Source organism: Dendrobium catenatum, unplaced genomic scaffold (genome assembly GCF_001605985.2).
Source record: "Dendrobium catenatum unplaced genomic scaffold, ASM160598v2 fragScaff_scaffold_54, whole genome shotgun sequence".
NCBI classification, from domain to species: domain Eukaryota; kingdom Viridiplantae; phylum Streptophyta; class Magnoliopsida; order Asparagales; family Orchidaceae; genus Dendrobium; species Dendrobium catenatum.
The window spans coordinates 1,508,335-1,521,665 of record NW_021318516.1 but is presented as its reverse complement, the minus strand read 5'-3'; the positions used below and the strand labels follow the sequence as shown (position 1 = coordinate 1,521,665).

The 13,331-nt window shown below is 34.7% G+C and overlaps 1 protein-coding gene across 2 annotated transcripts in view; it reads right to left on the bottom strand.

Annotated features, from left to right (window-relative positions):
- The window catches only part of LOC110108663, a 68,316-nt gene that overhangs the window by 10,647 nt on the left and 44,338 nt on the right, over window positions 1-13,331 (bottom strand). For both annotated transcript variants that reach the window (XM_020839402.2, XM_020839401.2), the window contains exons 12-14: window positions 9,155-9,208; window positions 8,975-9,010; window positions 8,810-8,884 (exon numbers count right to left, since the gene is read on the bottom strand). In XM_020839402.2, coding sequence (XP_020695061.1) covers window positions 8,810-8,884; window positions 8,975-9,010; window positions 9,155-9,208 — 165 coding nt within the window. The remainder of the gene's footprint in view (window positions 1-8,809; window positions 8,885-8,974; window positions 9,011-9,154; window positions 9,209-13,331) is intronic.

Genomic DNA, 13,331 nt, shown 5'->3' with positions numbered 1-13,331 from the left:
GGATGTTATTTATGCTATTCTAGAAGATAGGTGGAGCAAAAGTAATACACCTTTACATTGCTTGGCTCACTCACTAAATCCAAGGTAAATTTCAACATTTTTTCATTATGAATTCATAATTTGTTGTTTTGTAATTTCAACATTTTTTTATTATTTCATTTTAATGTTATTTGAATATATTCAACTAAAGAATGGCTTCAAGAGGATCCTCAAAGAGTTTCTCCACAGAAAAATTTAGAAATTTCAAATATGAGAAAGACATGTTTAAAGCGTTATTTTTCAAATGAGGAGAAGAGAAGAAGTGTCAATATTGAGCTTGCTAAATTTTTTGGTTATTTAGAGGACTTTGGTGACCAAGAGTCATTGCGTGATAGGTGGAGAATTAATTCGAAAATGTGGTGGATTATACATGGAGCTTCAGCACCTCTACTTCAAACAATCGCCATAAAATTGCTTGGCCAAGTTTCATCCTCATCATGTTGTGAAAGAAATTGGAGCACATACTCATTCATCCAATCAATGAAGAGAAATAAAATTACTCCACAACAGGCTGAAGATTTAGTTTACGTGCATACAAACCTTCGGCTTCTCTCAAGGAAAACTCCAACTTATATGGAAGGAGACAACAGGATGTGGGATGTTGCTGGAGATGGATTTGAATCTCTTGAGGATATGGGCATATTAGAAATTGCTAACCTTTCAATTGATGAGCCTGAATTAGAAGCTATGATATTTATTGAAGATGATATAGAAACTCAAAGACAAACCACTGAAGAAGCTAATCCTATCATTCCCTCTATTGAATAGTTGAAATTTCATGTGCTGGACAATTTATCTTCTTGTTTTTGTTGATGTACTAGACATTTAAATATTTAATGCTTACTTTTATTTCAATTTTTTTGTTATTTCAAATATTACACTTCGATTACTTTCTTAATTTTTATGTATTATTTATATATTATAATGTCGTATCCACACCGTATCCGTATCCTGTATTTTTAAGAATTAGCGTGTCCCATATCCGTATCGTGTCGTATCCGTATCGCCGTATCCGTATCGGTGCAACATAGGTGTGTCATAATTTGAAGAATGCATTATACGGGCATATCATTTGACACTATAACTGCACTTCAAAATCATCTTCCTGCATAAGCAGAGGGTTTCACTCTAGTGTATCATTTGACACTATAATTGTATTTCAAAAATCATATCATGCATACACATGAATGCATCGTATGAAAAACATCCAACGGCATACACCCACGTAAGCCCTGGCAAACGTGTTGCAGGTGCACACTTGATGCCTGAGAATGCCACGCGAGTTAAGGAATAAATTTAGATTCGAACTCGATCCTCTGTCAGCGACTAGACATTGTTGACAAGGTTCAATCAACAAAACAAAATGTTTATAAACTCCCCAATGATGACCGTGTTGAATGTAAATCTCAACTGGAGAGGATTAAACTTTCAAAATATCCTCAAACACACATAAAATCCAAAACATCAAAAATCCCAAAGTCAAAGATATTTAAAATTAAAATTAAATCATCAAATACTTAAAGCAAATATACATCTACCATCTGCAACAGTTTGTCCAGGACAAATCTGAAAATCATTTAAGCTCACAAAGAGCTAATGTGTAGCTAAGAATATCACTAGGATCCATTATCAATATGTCTCTATATAGTAAGGACATGACACGTGTCCTCTAACCGGTGGTTTCACCATCAAATGAACCGGGTGGATCGCTGCGAAATGACAACATTATATTACGATCATGGCCAGCGCCTGTATGTTCTCCAATGGCACTAAATCATTGAGATATGAATTAATAAGATATGATCGATAGAGCACAAAGCTCTCCATCAGCTAAGGTGGATTCAAATTTAACCTCTTAGACAAACATCCACCCACGTTTACAAGGTACTCTTGGACGACGCAACCCATGCCTGCTGACAAGGATCTTTCTATCAGGTTAAGTTGACTACCTCCTCTGACTAAGTAGACCAGGGATCACGATGGCCTAGAACGACGGAACCATGGGATCTTGATCGGGCTCATCATTATTCCCCCCACCATCTGTAAGTGCAAGTTGCTAAAATTTTTAATTTTAAATATCAAATTTCTCAAATATCTCAACCTTATGCTGCTATTATACGCCGGATACCGCATATCTACTGATATGATGTATTCATTCGATGACTAGCCTTAATCGAAAGTTCTCTCTTGTGCTCGGGAGGGGTAATTAATTATAGAGGCTTGCACCTATAAGAAACTAGAACTCAGATCATAAAGTCGTCACAAAATGAGAGCGAAATCTCTGCGTGGTGTCTAATCTACAATCACAATCTGCCTTCCTAAAATTCCCCCCGGAACTTAATCCGTTAAAACTCCCTCCGACAGTAAAAAAACCAACCAAGCAGCGCGGCCGAGGTGCAAATTTTCAGAGCCCACACTTTTGCTTGAGCACAAAATTTTCACAATAACTGATATTAGAGGTAAACCTTCTGAGAAAGCTTGGGGAAAGTGGGAGAAATGATGTCTGAAGGCATGAAGATCAACCTGGATAGCCAAAACTTAAATTTCTGGAAAATGAAGAAAGAAGAAAATCATTAACGAGGAAAGCTCCATCAATCGTTAAAAGAAGTAAAGTTGTATACCATTGATCAGAAAGATAGAGAGTTAATGGAAAGACAGGTTTTCATAATTATTTATCTTGTCATCAACAAGAACACTGCCTTCAACATCCTCAATGAAACCACTAAAGGTGACATGAAAGTACACTTTAATATTTATGAGAAGCCATCCGAAGTTTACAAGATACATAAAATGATGAAATTTTCCATCTCACATCAATGAGATCAGTTCAATCAAGAGGCAATTGAACTTTGTGAATAGGAAGTTTGATGACAAGCTCCATGCTTTTAAGTTTTGCTTCAATCGTTGACTGAAAGTTAGGAAACCTTGCAAGTCAGTAGTTATCACAAATTGGCGACCATAAAACTCAAGGATCTCAGAGAACGTGTACTTAGTGGGACAAGTACGGCACAAGTTGTAGAAATATCACCTTCTTTAAATGTTGACAACAAGTGACAATCCAGATCTCAACAGACAAGTCAACTAAAGGCAAAGACGATCTAGATCTCAACAAAGGAGCCAATGAACCACATAGACACAGATGATCTTGATCTCAACGGAGGAGCCAATCAAAGGCACAATATGCAAGCTAATGATGTGACACAACTGGCCACTTAAAGAGATTGTCCATGAGGCAAAGGGTGGATAGAGTTCAAAATAGGAAGACTCTTCAAATGTTGCAATAGAAGAGATCTATAAAGCACTTATCCTAATGCAAATAGTCCAAAGGAGTCTTAGATATTGTATTTACATTAATAAATTCACTCTACCTCATGAAAAGAGTTTATGATTAATTATTCTGTAGAAAATTCCGAGAACATTCAACTCGTTAGTGGTAAAAATGAGTAACGAGACTATATGATAGCTTCACACATACGTAGATTGAAGAAAAATCTGATCTCTATCAGGCTGCTTGATGAAGAATGTTGTGTCTCAATGTTTTGTGATCTTTCTAGATGCTTACAAAGGTTACAATAGGGATAGCATAGAAAAGTAAATATGACATATTGTACATGATAGAAAACACAAAGATTGGGAGTCATTGTAAAATCAAATGCTGACAATTCTATCCACCCTTAGCTGGCTATTCCTATTCCCGTGGCTGACCGTTCTTATTTCCCGCATGACCTTTCGGGTGCTGCTCCAGGCAAGTGACCACTAGTTGGTTGTTCTGAGGGTAGATTGTTTTATTTTTAATTTAGTTTCATTTTTGTCTAACTTTTGTTTGTTTCAAGTCGGTCTGTGGTGTTTGCCTGCTTAAGTTGAATTTAAGAAAAATTCTACTAGCCCTTGTGTTCTCCCTTTTGGTTTTTTTATCTAGTTGTCTGCATCAATGTACTTCAAAAAAGATGATAACTCTCTCAGGTTTATGCATAAAAAAATGAACTACAAATGTGAGAGATTTTTATAACGTGGAAATATTTTTCTCATAAATTTCCCTATTGATTCTATATAACTTGTTTGCTCTTATATTTATGATCAAATCTAGAATATTAATTATCTAATCAGCTGGTTGGTTGAACATTTCTGATTCTCTCCAACTTTTGGCCTCCTCATATATTTATTAAAGGAGCTTCGCAGACAAGTGTTGCATGAGACAGGTCCTTTTGTGTTCACTGTTCAGCATTTTGGATTAGACATCGTAATGTTGATAGTTTAAATACCAACACCGATGCAATAGGTGGTCGCTCCAACTGAGCAGCCTCTTGAGACAACAATGGAGATTGGCAGAAAGTGAGGCTTAGTTGGAGAGCCTTTGGTGGTTGATGATGTTTCCTCAGTAGTCTTCTTAGTACATCAATAAGGTGAAAGTTGGAGTTGGTTACATCAAAAAGGTCAAGTCCAGCGACAGGTTCATAATTCAAACTTCTAGCCATGTTTTCTAGTTGAAGGCCAACGATATTATTTGATGATGAAAGACGATAGCTTATGATAGGATTATAACAAAGAAAGTGGGACACGACTAAGCTCGAAACATGAAAGGTGATAAGATACATCATTATATTTTATATTATTATAATAAGGGATCTGCTTTTATCTCTTAGACTCTTGTTTTGGGTTGTTTGGTTTTTAGATTTTTTTATCTGCAATGAAAATGGGGATGGACTCACTTTTAAAATTAAAGAGGTGAAGGGATAAATAAGTATGAAAAGAAAAGAGGAAGATGGATTATCATGAGAGAGAAAGAGTAGTGAGACAGAAGATGTTGGTAAATAATGAGACACAAATATTGCAACCTAGTAATTATCTCTAGACTAGTGGAAGTATTTCTCCATGCGGTCGTAAACATAGGCGGATCTTATTTAACCTTGATTTGAAACACATTTTGTCAACTAAGAATGCTAAAACTATTGAGATCACTTAGAATTAATATTATTGGATCATTGTTATTGTTGGAGATACCCATGATAAAAAGTTTTACTATGAATCATTCTATAATAATTTCTATGTTTCATGATTTCTCAACACTTTAAATGTCAATTGTGGTTGAAACTCATTTTTTTGTATCGACTGTGATGTTGAGAAGATTCAAACAATTTAAAAATGCACTTTAATCTATGCTGGTTAGTGAAAAATGGTCATTTTATCATGAGGATGATGAAAATGCAAGAAAAATTGTTTTATGATCTTTAGGGGTAACAATGTCAATTATATTCATTCTTCTATTGAGCATGTATAACATGTTTAGAGTTGTTGATACAAATAAATGTTGTTTTCATCTAAATCATAAAATGAGATATTCACTATATCTATGAAGAATGCAATTTACATACATGAAATACAGACAAATCATAAGGAATCAACTTTTGGACTATTACTCTTGTTATTTTATAAAATAAGTGGATAAAAAATAACAAACCTCTATGTTGCTTTAACTCATTCTTTGAATTCAATATATTGTATATTTTATACTTTTAATTATTTTATGTAGCAAAATAGTATGTGTTAACTTATTATATTTTCTTGAAATTTTAAAAGGTGCTCGAGTTGAGAAAGATTTCAAAAGAATCCTCAGCATATCCTCTAAAAGATGTAAATTTCAAAAATGAGGAAACCAGTTTAGATCATTTTTTTTAAAAGAAAAGTGAGAAAAAATGAATGTTGAACTATCAAAAATCTTTTGACATCTAGACTAATTTGGAAATTATGAATCTTTATGTGATAAACAAATCAATCAATTGGGGCTGAAATTGGCTCCGAATTGGGCTCGACCCGAATCGATTTGAGTCGATTTGGGTCCGATTTTGTTCGATTGAGTTAATTTTGCGAAATTGAACTCGGATCGACGCCGAAATGTGTCGAACTGCGTCGAATTGGGCTCGACGGCGTTTGAATTGATTTGATTTAATTTTAATTTAATTAAATTGATTTAATTTAATTAAATTGGAGTCTAATTTGAGTCGATTTTGTCTTGACGTCGATCGATCGAGTCGATCGAGCGCGATCGAGCCTAGTCGGGCTCGATCGGGGTCGAGTCGGTGCGAAAATATTCGTCAACAGATGGATCCAAAAATGATTGTGAATGATTTAAGAAGCTTTAACACCTCCACTTCAAACTAGTACCAAGAAATTGCTCGATCAACTTGTTCCTCCTCATGTTGTGAGAAAATTTTGGGCACGTATTATACAATCAACAAAGAGAAATAAAAACATTTCATGACCTGCTGAAGATTCAATTTATTGCATACCAATTTTCATGCTCTATCAAAAAAAATTCTCAAATTATATAGAAGACAACAAAATATGAGACATTGTTGGAGATGAATTTGAATCTTTCAATGATCCGAGGGTTTGAAGATTACTGATTTTTTATCAAAATGATCTAAATTAGGGATCTATGTTATTATTAATAATGCGAGTAGATGGCAAGTGAATGTGATGCAGGCAAACTAGAAAGAAAAGTCAAATAGGAGAACACTTGGACAATAGAAATCAAACTCTATTCAATCTAGATTGCGGACATCCAAACAAACACCAAGACAAACAAAATTATAAAATAAAAATACTATCCTCAGAACAACCGGCAAGTAGTTTCCTCACATAGAATGAAAAGTAGGTAAAATATGATAAGTGCTAGAGCTTGCAAACCAAGGGTCCACCACAGCAACAAGGTCCAACATCCAACCAAACTCCTCCGGCAAATGTTTCCAAATCAGCCAACAAACACATCCCAATAGCTCAAGAAGAAGGATACAAGTGGAGTGGAACTTGTGAAGAGAAGAAGAAATTAGAAGCCAAGACGAAATAGAGAGGAAGAGAGAATTGGAATAAGCTCTCAAGCTTCTCCAAGAAAGGAGAAGAAACCCTCAGATTTTTAGAAACTTTTCTCAAGTTAATCAACAACCTCCTCATGACAAAATCACCTCATATTTATAGGAGAAAAAGGGGAGCCAAACAGCCAATTTCCACCTCCAACCGAACCAATCAGGTAAGGGGTAAGGGGAAGAGGAAGGCTAGCAGGAAACAACAAACAGCATCCGAAAAGACAGCACAAGAAACGGGTAGAGGCAGCCATGGGAAAGCAGCCAGGGAAGAAATCGAAAAGGCAACACAAGGGATCAGAACCAGCACCCAGCAAAGGGAGGAGAACCAGCCACGAGATCAGCACCAGGGAAAAAAATCGAGGGGACACAAAGAAGGGGAAGAGGCAAGCTCCAACTCTATATAATGAGCTAAAAAGAATAATACATTTTCAAATTTATGAGCTAAATAATACAATTACTCCTCCAAATAATAAGCTAAACATCATCTCAAGCATTAATGAGCTAGCACCAATAAGATCCCAAATTTTCAGCTCAAAATCAAAGCAGCCAAGGCTCAACCCGAGAGTAGCCAAGACCCAACCCGAGAGGCAACAAGCAGCCCAAAGACCAAAAGGGCCCAATAAGCTAGCATACCCAGGCTTGTCATGCCCAAGCATTACCTACCATGATCATTAGATGTTCTCCATCACTGGATAGCATAAAAAAAAAATATAAAACACAACTATAATATTCAAATAACAATAAAACGAAAATAAGCCAAAATATGCATGCATCAGAATGAGAAGGAAACAAATTCTAGTATTCCTTTTGATAAATAATTGAATGTTAAAACTGGATAATTTATTCGGTATAAGACAATTTACATTTACTTTTTAACAAACCTATATTAAATTACTGAGAACTCCACTATTTCTTATGTTTTTAAAATACTTGTTTTGATATTCACTTATTATTTCTATGTTGTTCTTACTCTTCCCCAAGTTTTCTTATTCTTTTTTATCAGATATCGTGGTTTATGAAAGATAACAAAATCTTTTAACAAGTTTTTGCATCCTTGAATATGTCTTCAATAATTAATTTGTTTATGTTGGTTTTCCTTTTTTGTTTTCATTTACAGAAGAACAACTTTTTCAAATTCAACCTAATAATCTATACTACTATATGAATAATTCTTATTCAATTGATTTTAGGGTACTCATCAAATATGTATACACACACACACACACACATATATATATATATATGTGCCCTATATTAATTAATAATAGAAGTCTTTATGCCACTGTGACCATGTTGATGCATCCCAATATTTAAAATGATTACAGCCCAAGGGATAGTGGCATGTTATTTCTTAAACCAAAAATATTAAATTGTCTCTTAAATCAAAACATAAACATATTCATATATATGGTTGGAGCTAAGGCTCAAGAAAAAAACCTGCCAACTGGCTGTTCACAAGTTTTTTTCAACCTAAGAAGTGGAGATTTATTAGAGCAAGCAGGATTTGAACCCACAATAATTTTGACAAATCTTTACCAAGTGAACTAAATTGCTACCACATACAGTTTATGAGTTTATATAAAAACATCTCCAGCTTTTTGGTTCCGGCAATGTATAGGTCATTAAAAAATCATGTCAGAATTCATTGAACGGCTCAAAAACAGGTCTTGTAACGCTTGTTCATCAGTTGTTTGGAGTAGATTGCTTTGTATGGAATTTGGGACAGTTTCGCAGTTATTTGAATTGTAATATAGCACAAAAAATAGCTTTTGCAAAAGAAAGTTTTTGAACGTGCAGGCACGTAGGATAAATTGAAGTAGCATAAAGTGTGTGACTATTGTATATGCAATTTGGCAGGAAGAAATCAGCATCCATATAACACAAAGAAAGTGGCTAAAGCTAAGTACCTTTTTCAGAAATGTTGAATAAGAATTGTCCCAGACAAGTTTGTATGATCCAGTCAAGATTGTGCAAAAGTTTCCCTGTAAACAATAGAAAATGGGAAAAGAAAAAGAAAAAAATGTTAATTATTTTTTTTTTAAATACTTTAAGGTAACAACGGTAGAACTTACTTGGTCAGAATCATAGCGCCGGTAAGGTAATATCAGCTGGAAAAAAAATGAAGACCACATAAGGGGAAGTGAATAAAAAGTTTACAGCAAAGAAAACACAATTCAAAGGCTAATAGATTCAGGAAATAGAAAAGAAATGCTATTTATCTTTAAAAATTAGTTTGTAGTGAAGAAACTTACTGTAACATTCCCAGACGGATTAACATACTCCACATGAAAACCAATATCCTGTCCCTGAGATAAGAATGATAAGCATTACACGCCGACCTTCTGAAATCTCAAAAAAGAAGGAAAAAAAAAAGGAAAAAAAAATTCACAGCATAAAAATTTGTGCCAACTTAATAGTGAAGGCTGCAAACACTGCAGAACTTGCATTTGCAAGATAATTGAAAAAAAGAATACAAAAAAATATTAAATAACAATTGATTAGACCAAAATCATTCAGCAGAACCTGATAATAAAATCAAATTGACAAGTATGAGTTCATACAATTGATAATATTATTCATAAAGATAAAGGCAATCGACTACATCTATAAAAGGAGGGAAACAAGGGTATTGAGGCCAATAACACAAGCAACAAAATTATAGTATAGAAAAGCTGATCAGATTCATGGTGAAGAGGGACCTAAAACTTGTTCTGCATGGTCCATGCTTATTCAGTTGATAGTAACTGCTTTGAATTCTAAACCCCTAATTTCATACGGACCTAAAACTTATCCTGCTTGGTCCATGTTTGTTTAATTCATTGTCACTGCATTGAATTCTCATAATGTGCTGGTCAGTACTTCTTTTATGATGAGTTCATGCAGAGATGATAAAACCAAAAGTTATTTTATGATGAGTTCATGCAGAATTTTAAGTGTTCGTTATATGATTTTATGCATCTCATAATATATTTGCATTAAAAATTCTAGAACCAAACATGTCCTACATCAAATTTGACATCAAAGCTTAAGATTAAATCATAATGTCTTCTAGAATATATAATATATAGGTCAGTTAATATAAAACAATATGCTATTTATAAAAATATTTTTAACTTTTATTTTACATAATTTCAAAAGATTAGCCTAATAATAAATCAAATAGAACATTTATTAGTATTTATGACAAAACATGTAATTAGTTATATAATATGGATTAGTTATGTATTTTTCAATGATTGCGATATGAAATTAGGTTTATATAAATGATAAAAAAAATTTCATATGTTACTAAATATAGCATTGATTTTACAAAACAATTGTCTACTTTACTCCACCAACTAAACATGGCATATCACAATCCAAAATAGTACAAACGTGACAGAATAGAGGAACTAGGTCAAACATGGGCCATACTTATGTGATGCAATACCTGTACTATCATAATGAAAAATTGCATAGCCAGTAACCTAGTAGGACTGATAGATATCTGTATGTTTATTCATATTCTTATTAAGCAAAGATTTTAGTAAAATTTATTTGATTTCATTAGTTAGTTTATTTTATTTTATTTTATCTAAGTTGTTACTTTTTGTTTGTTTAAACATCTCTATTTGGTTGTTCAACATAGACGGACTAATTCGATACAAGGCATATCTAAGTTAATTTGGATCTCTATTTACAAATCCATTTAAGGAATTTTACATACCGTTGTATCCTAATAATTTGACTGCATGGCGAATATTGTGGCCAGGGGTGGATTGTAGATGGGAGGTTTGGCCATAATAGACCCACCTATCTCCTGAAATTCTGCCTTCTCCAACTCGCTCACAAATCTTCGTTCTTTTTTTATTTATAGCTGAGACACCTAATTACCTAATAGCCTAATAGCTTAAGTTTCGACCACATTTGCTTAATCGCCTCCTCCCACTCATACGCTCATCATTCTGCAACTTGCAGACATACAATCTTCCACTGATGTTTATAATTTAAGAGCAAGAATATAAGACAATAAAAATGATAATAAAAATAAATAGAAATTTAAGGAATTTTGGACATCTAAATGAAACCAGCATAAAACGAAGATGATTTAATTATGAGAAAACATTAGTTGCTACTTTGGAGTATTTAAGAATACAAGAGATGTATAAAGAGTTGCAGATATAATCTATTATTTTATGAAGAAATGTATATTTAATCTGTTATTTTATGAGGAGATGCAGATCTAATCATGAATCGATTTTGTAGCGTCTTGACCATTGCCTAAGTTAATAAGAGACGTTTCAATGAGAAATTTTTTCTTTCGAATAATTTAAAACCTAGCTTAACTTCTAAAATCTTTTATCCATGAGTGATTAGATTAATTCTAAACACTTAAAATTGAGAGCACAAATTTTAGATTGTTGGATTTTAAAAAGTATTCAGGAAATATCATAGACATCTCTTTTTCATAAATTTTGGGTTTTTTTATTTAAAAGCATACACATTTCTTATTTACTTACCATTGTTACTGAATCAAATGTTACTACTTCGCTTAAAAAGAAAGTGTAGATTGGTTGCACATCTTATAAATATTAACATAATATAAAATTTGAAGTTATCTTGTCCTATTGTTACTCCCATAAAATATTTTAGCATAATTACTCTGAATAATTCAAGGTTCATAAAAAATTTGAAAAAATTAAACTAAAAGGCAAAAAGGGTGAAAACAAATGTTAAAATCCTTCCTTCTACTACTATGCATGGTGCTCCACTATCATATTAGGCATACGCATAATATTTAGAAAAAATCTTAGACTTCCCATTGAAATCAAATCCTGTTATTGATGTGAAACAAACATGGGGAAACATGAATTGCACTTTAGAGATTAGTGAAAGCTTTGACTTTGCAACTTTAACAATAAAATATAGCTTACTCAAGTAGGATTCAAGAAAAATTCGTTATAGATTAAGCGATAGGCATCGATTACACTTGAGGATTACAAGAGTCTTGCAAAAGATAACCAAAAGATAACTAAATAATGCAAATAGCTATTACTAAAGCCACACGTTTAAAATTTAGACCATTCACCTTGGTGTCCGTCAATCTCTCTTTGATGTGGAGGTTAGCGGAAGAGGGTCGCAAGAAAACTTAGCGATACCACTAAGGCACATGTGATGCCGAGAGGACTCGTCGCCGGGAAAGAAGCGGAGTTGGAGAAGCGGGCGGATGACTTTCGATGATCCACGTGTAGTCGGAGAATTGGTCGTCGAAGGCGTCCACTAGTGTCGGCAAAATTTGATCCAAGTAATCTTCGACGGTATTGTCGAAGCCGAATCCCACGTCGAAGAAAGGAGATCTTAAGACGTGGAGATCTCCGTAGATATCATAGAAGAGCCCGTGATCAACGGCTGGATCCGACATCCACCATGGATTTGAAGACGAGCAATCCCCACAAGCAACCCAACAATGGGAAGAAAAGAGGGAGGAGGGCGGTCGGCGGGTTTAGCAGGGGGAAGGAGAGGCCGGCGGTAGAGATAGGGAGAGAGGGTGAGGGTTAATTAGAAAAACTGAAATTAGTTTCAGTTTAAGGGATTAGAGAGGAAAAATATTTGAGATTTAAATTTTGAATTCCCAAATTAAAGGGGAATTATGGCACATTCAATGAGAGAGGGAGAATAGGGGCCGGCGGCATCATAGGTGGGCTAGGGTTTGTGAAAACTAAAATAATTTTTAGTTTTAAGTGAAATTGGAGGGATTTATTTTGAAATTAAAGTTTAAATTTCAAAATAGGGAGGGGGAGATTGGAGATTTAAGTAGGTGGGGTTCACATGTAATTAATCAAAATCTGAAATTAGATTTCAGATTTTTAATTATATCATGTAACTCCCTAATTTAAGTAAAATTAGGAGGGAATTTGAATTTCAAAAGATTGTAACTCCTCTTAATTAATTCCCTAATTTAAGGGACTCAATTAGGAAGGTCATTAAGGGAGGGAAATTCAAATTGCAAGGAGGGCTAAAGGGGGGAAGTCGGCGGCAAGGGCTCAGGGTGGCCGGCGGCAAAGGGAGCTGGCGGGCTGGTCAAATTGCAAGGAGGGCTAAAGGGGGGAAGTCGGCGGCAAGGGCTCAAGGTGGCCGGTGGCAAAGGGATCTGCGGGCGGCTGGCTGGCCGGCGGGTTGAGGGGATGCAGGCCGACGGCCTGGGCTGTCCAGGAGGGCCGGCGGTAGGGAGCAAGGGAGGAAAGATCTTAGGGAGAATTTTGAGGGATCCAAGGAGCAAGAATCCAATTTTCCACAAGTTCTTCAACCGAATCTCCACGACGACGAATCGCTCAAGAGAAAGAAAGAAAACAAAACTATTAGAACAAGAAAACCTAGAACTCACAAAGAGATCTAGCTTCTCCTACGAACTCACTAAGAGATCGTGGAGGTTTGCACTCACAAAGAGAA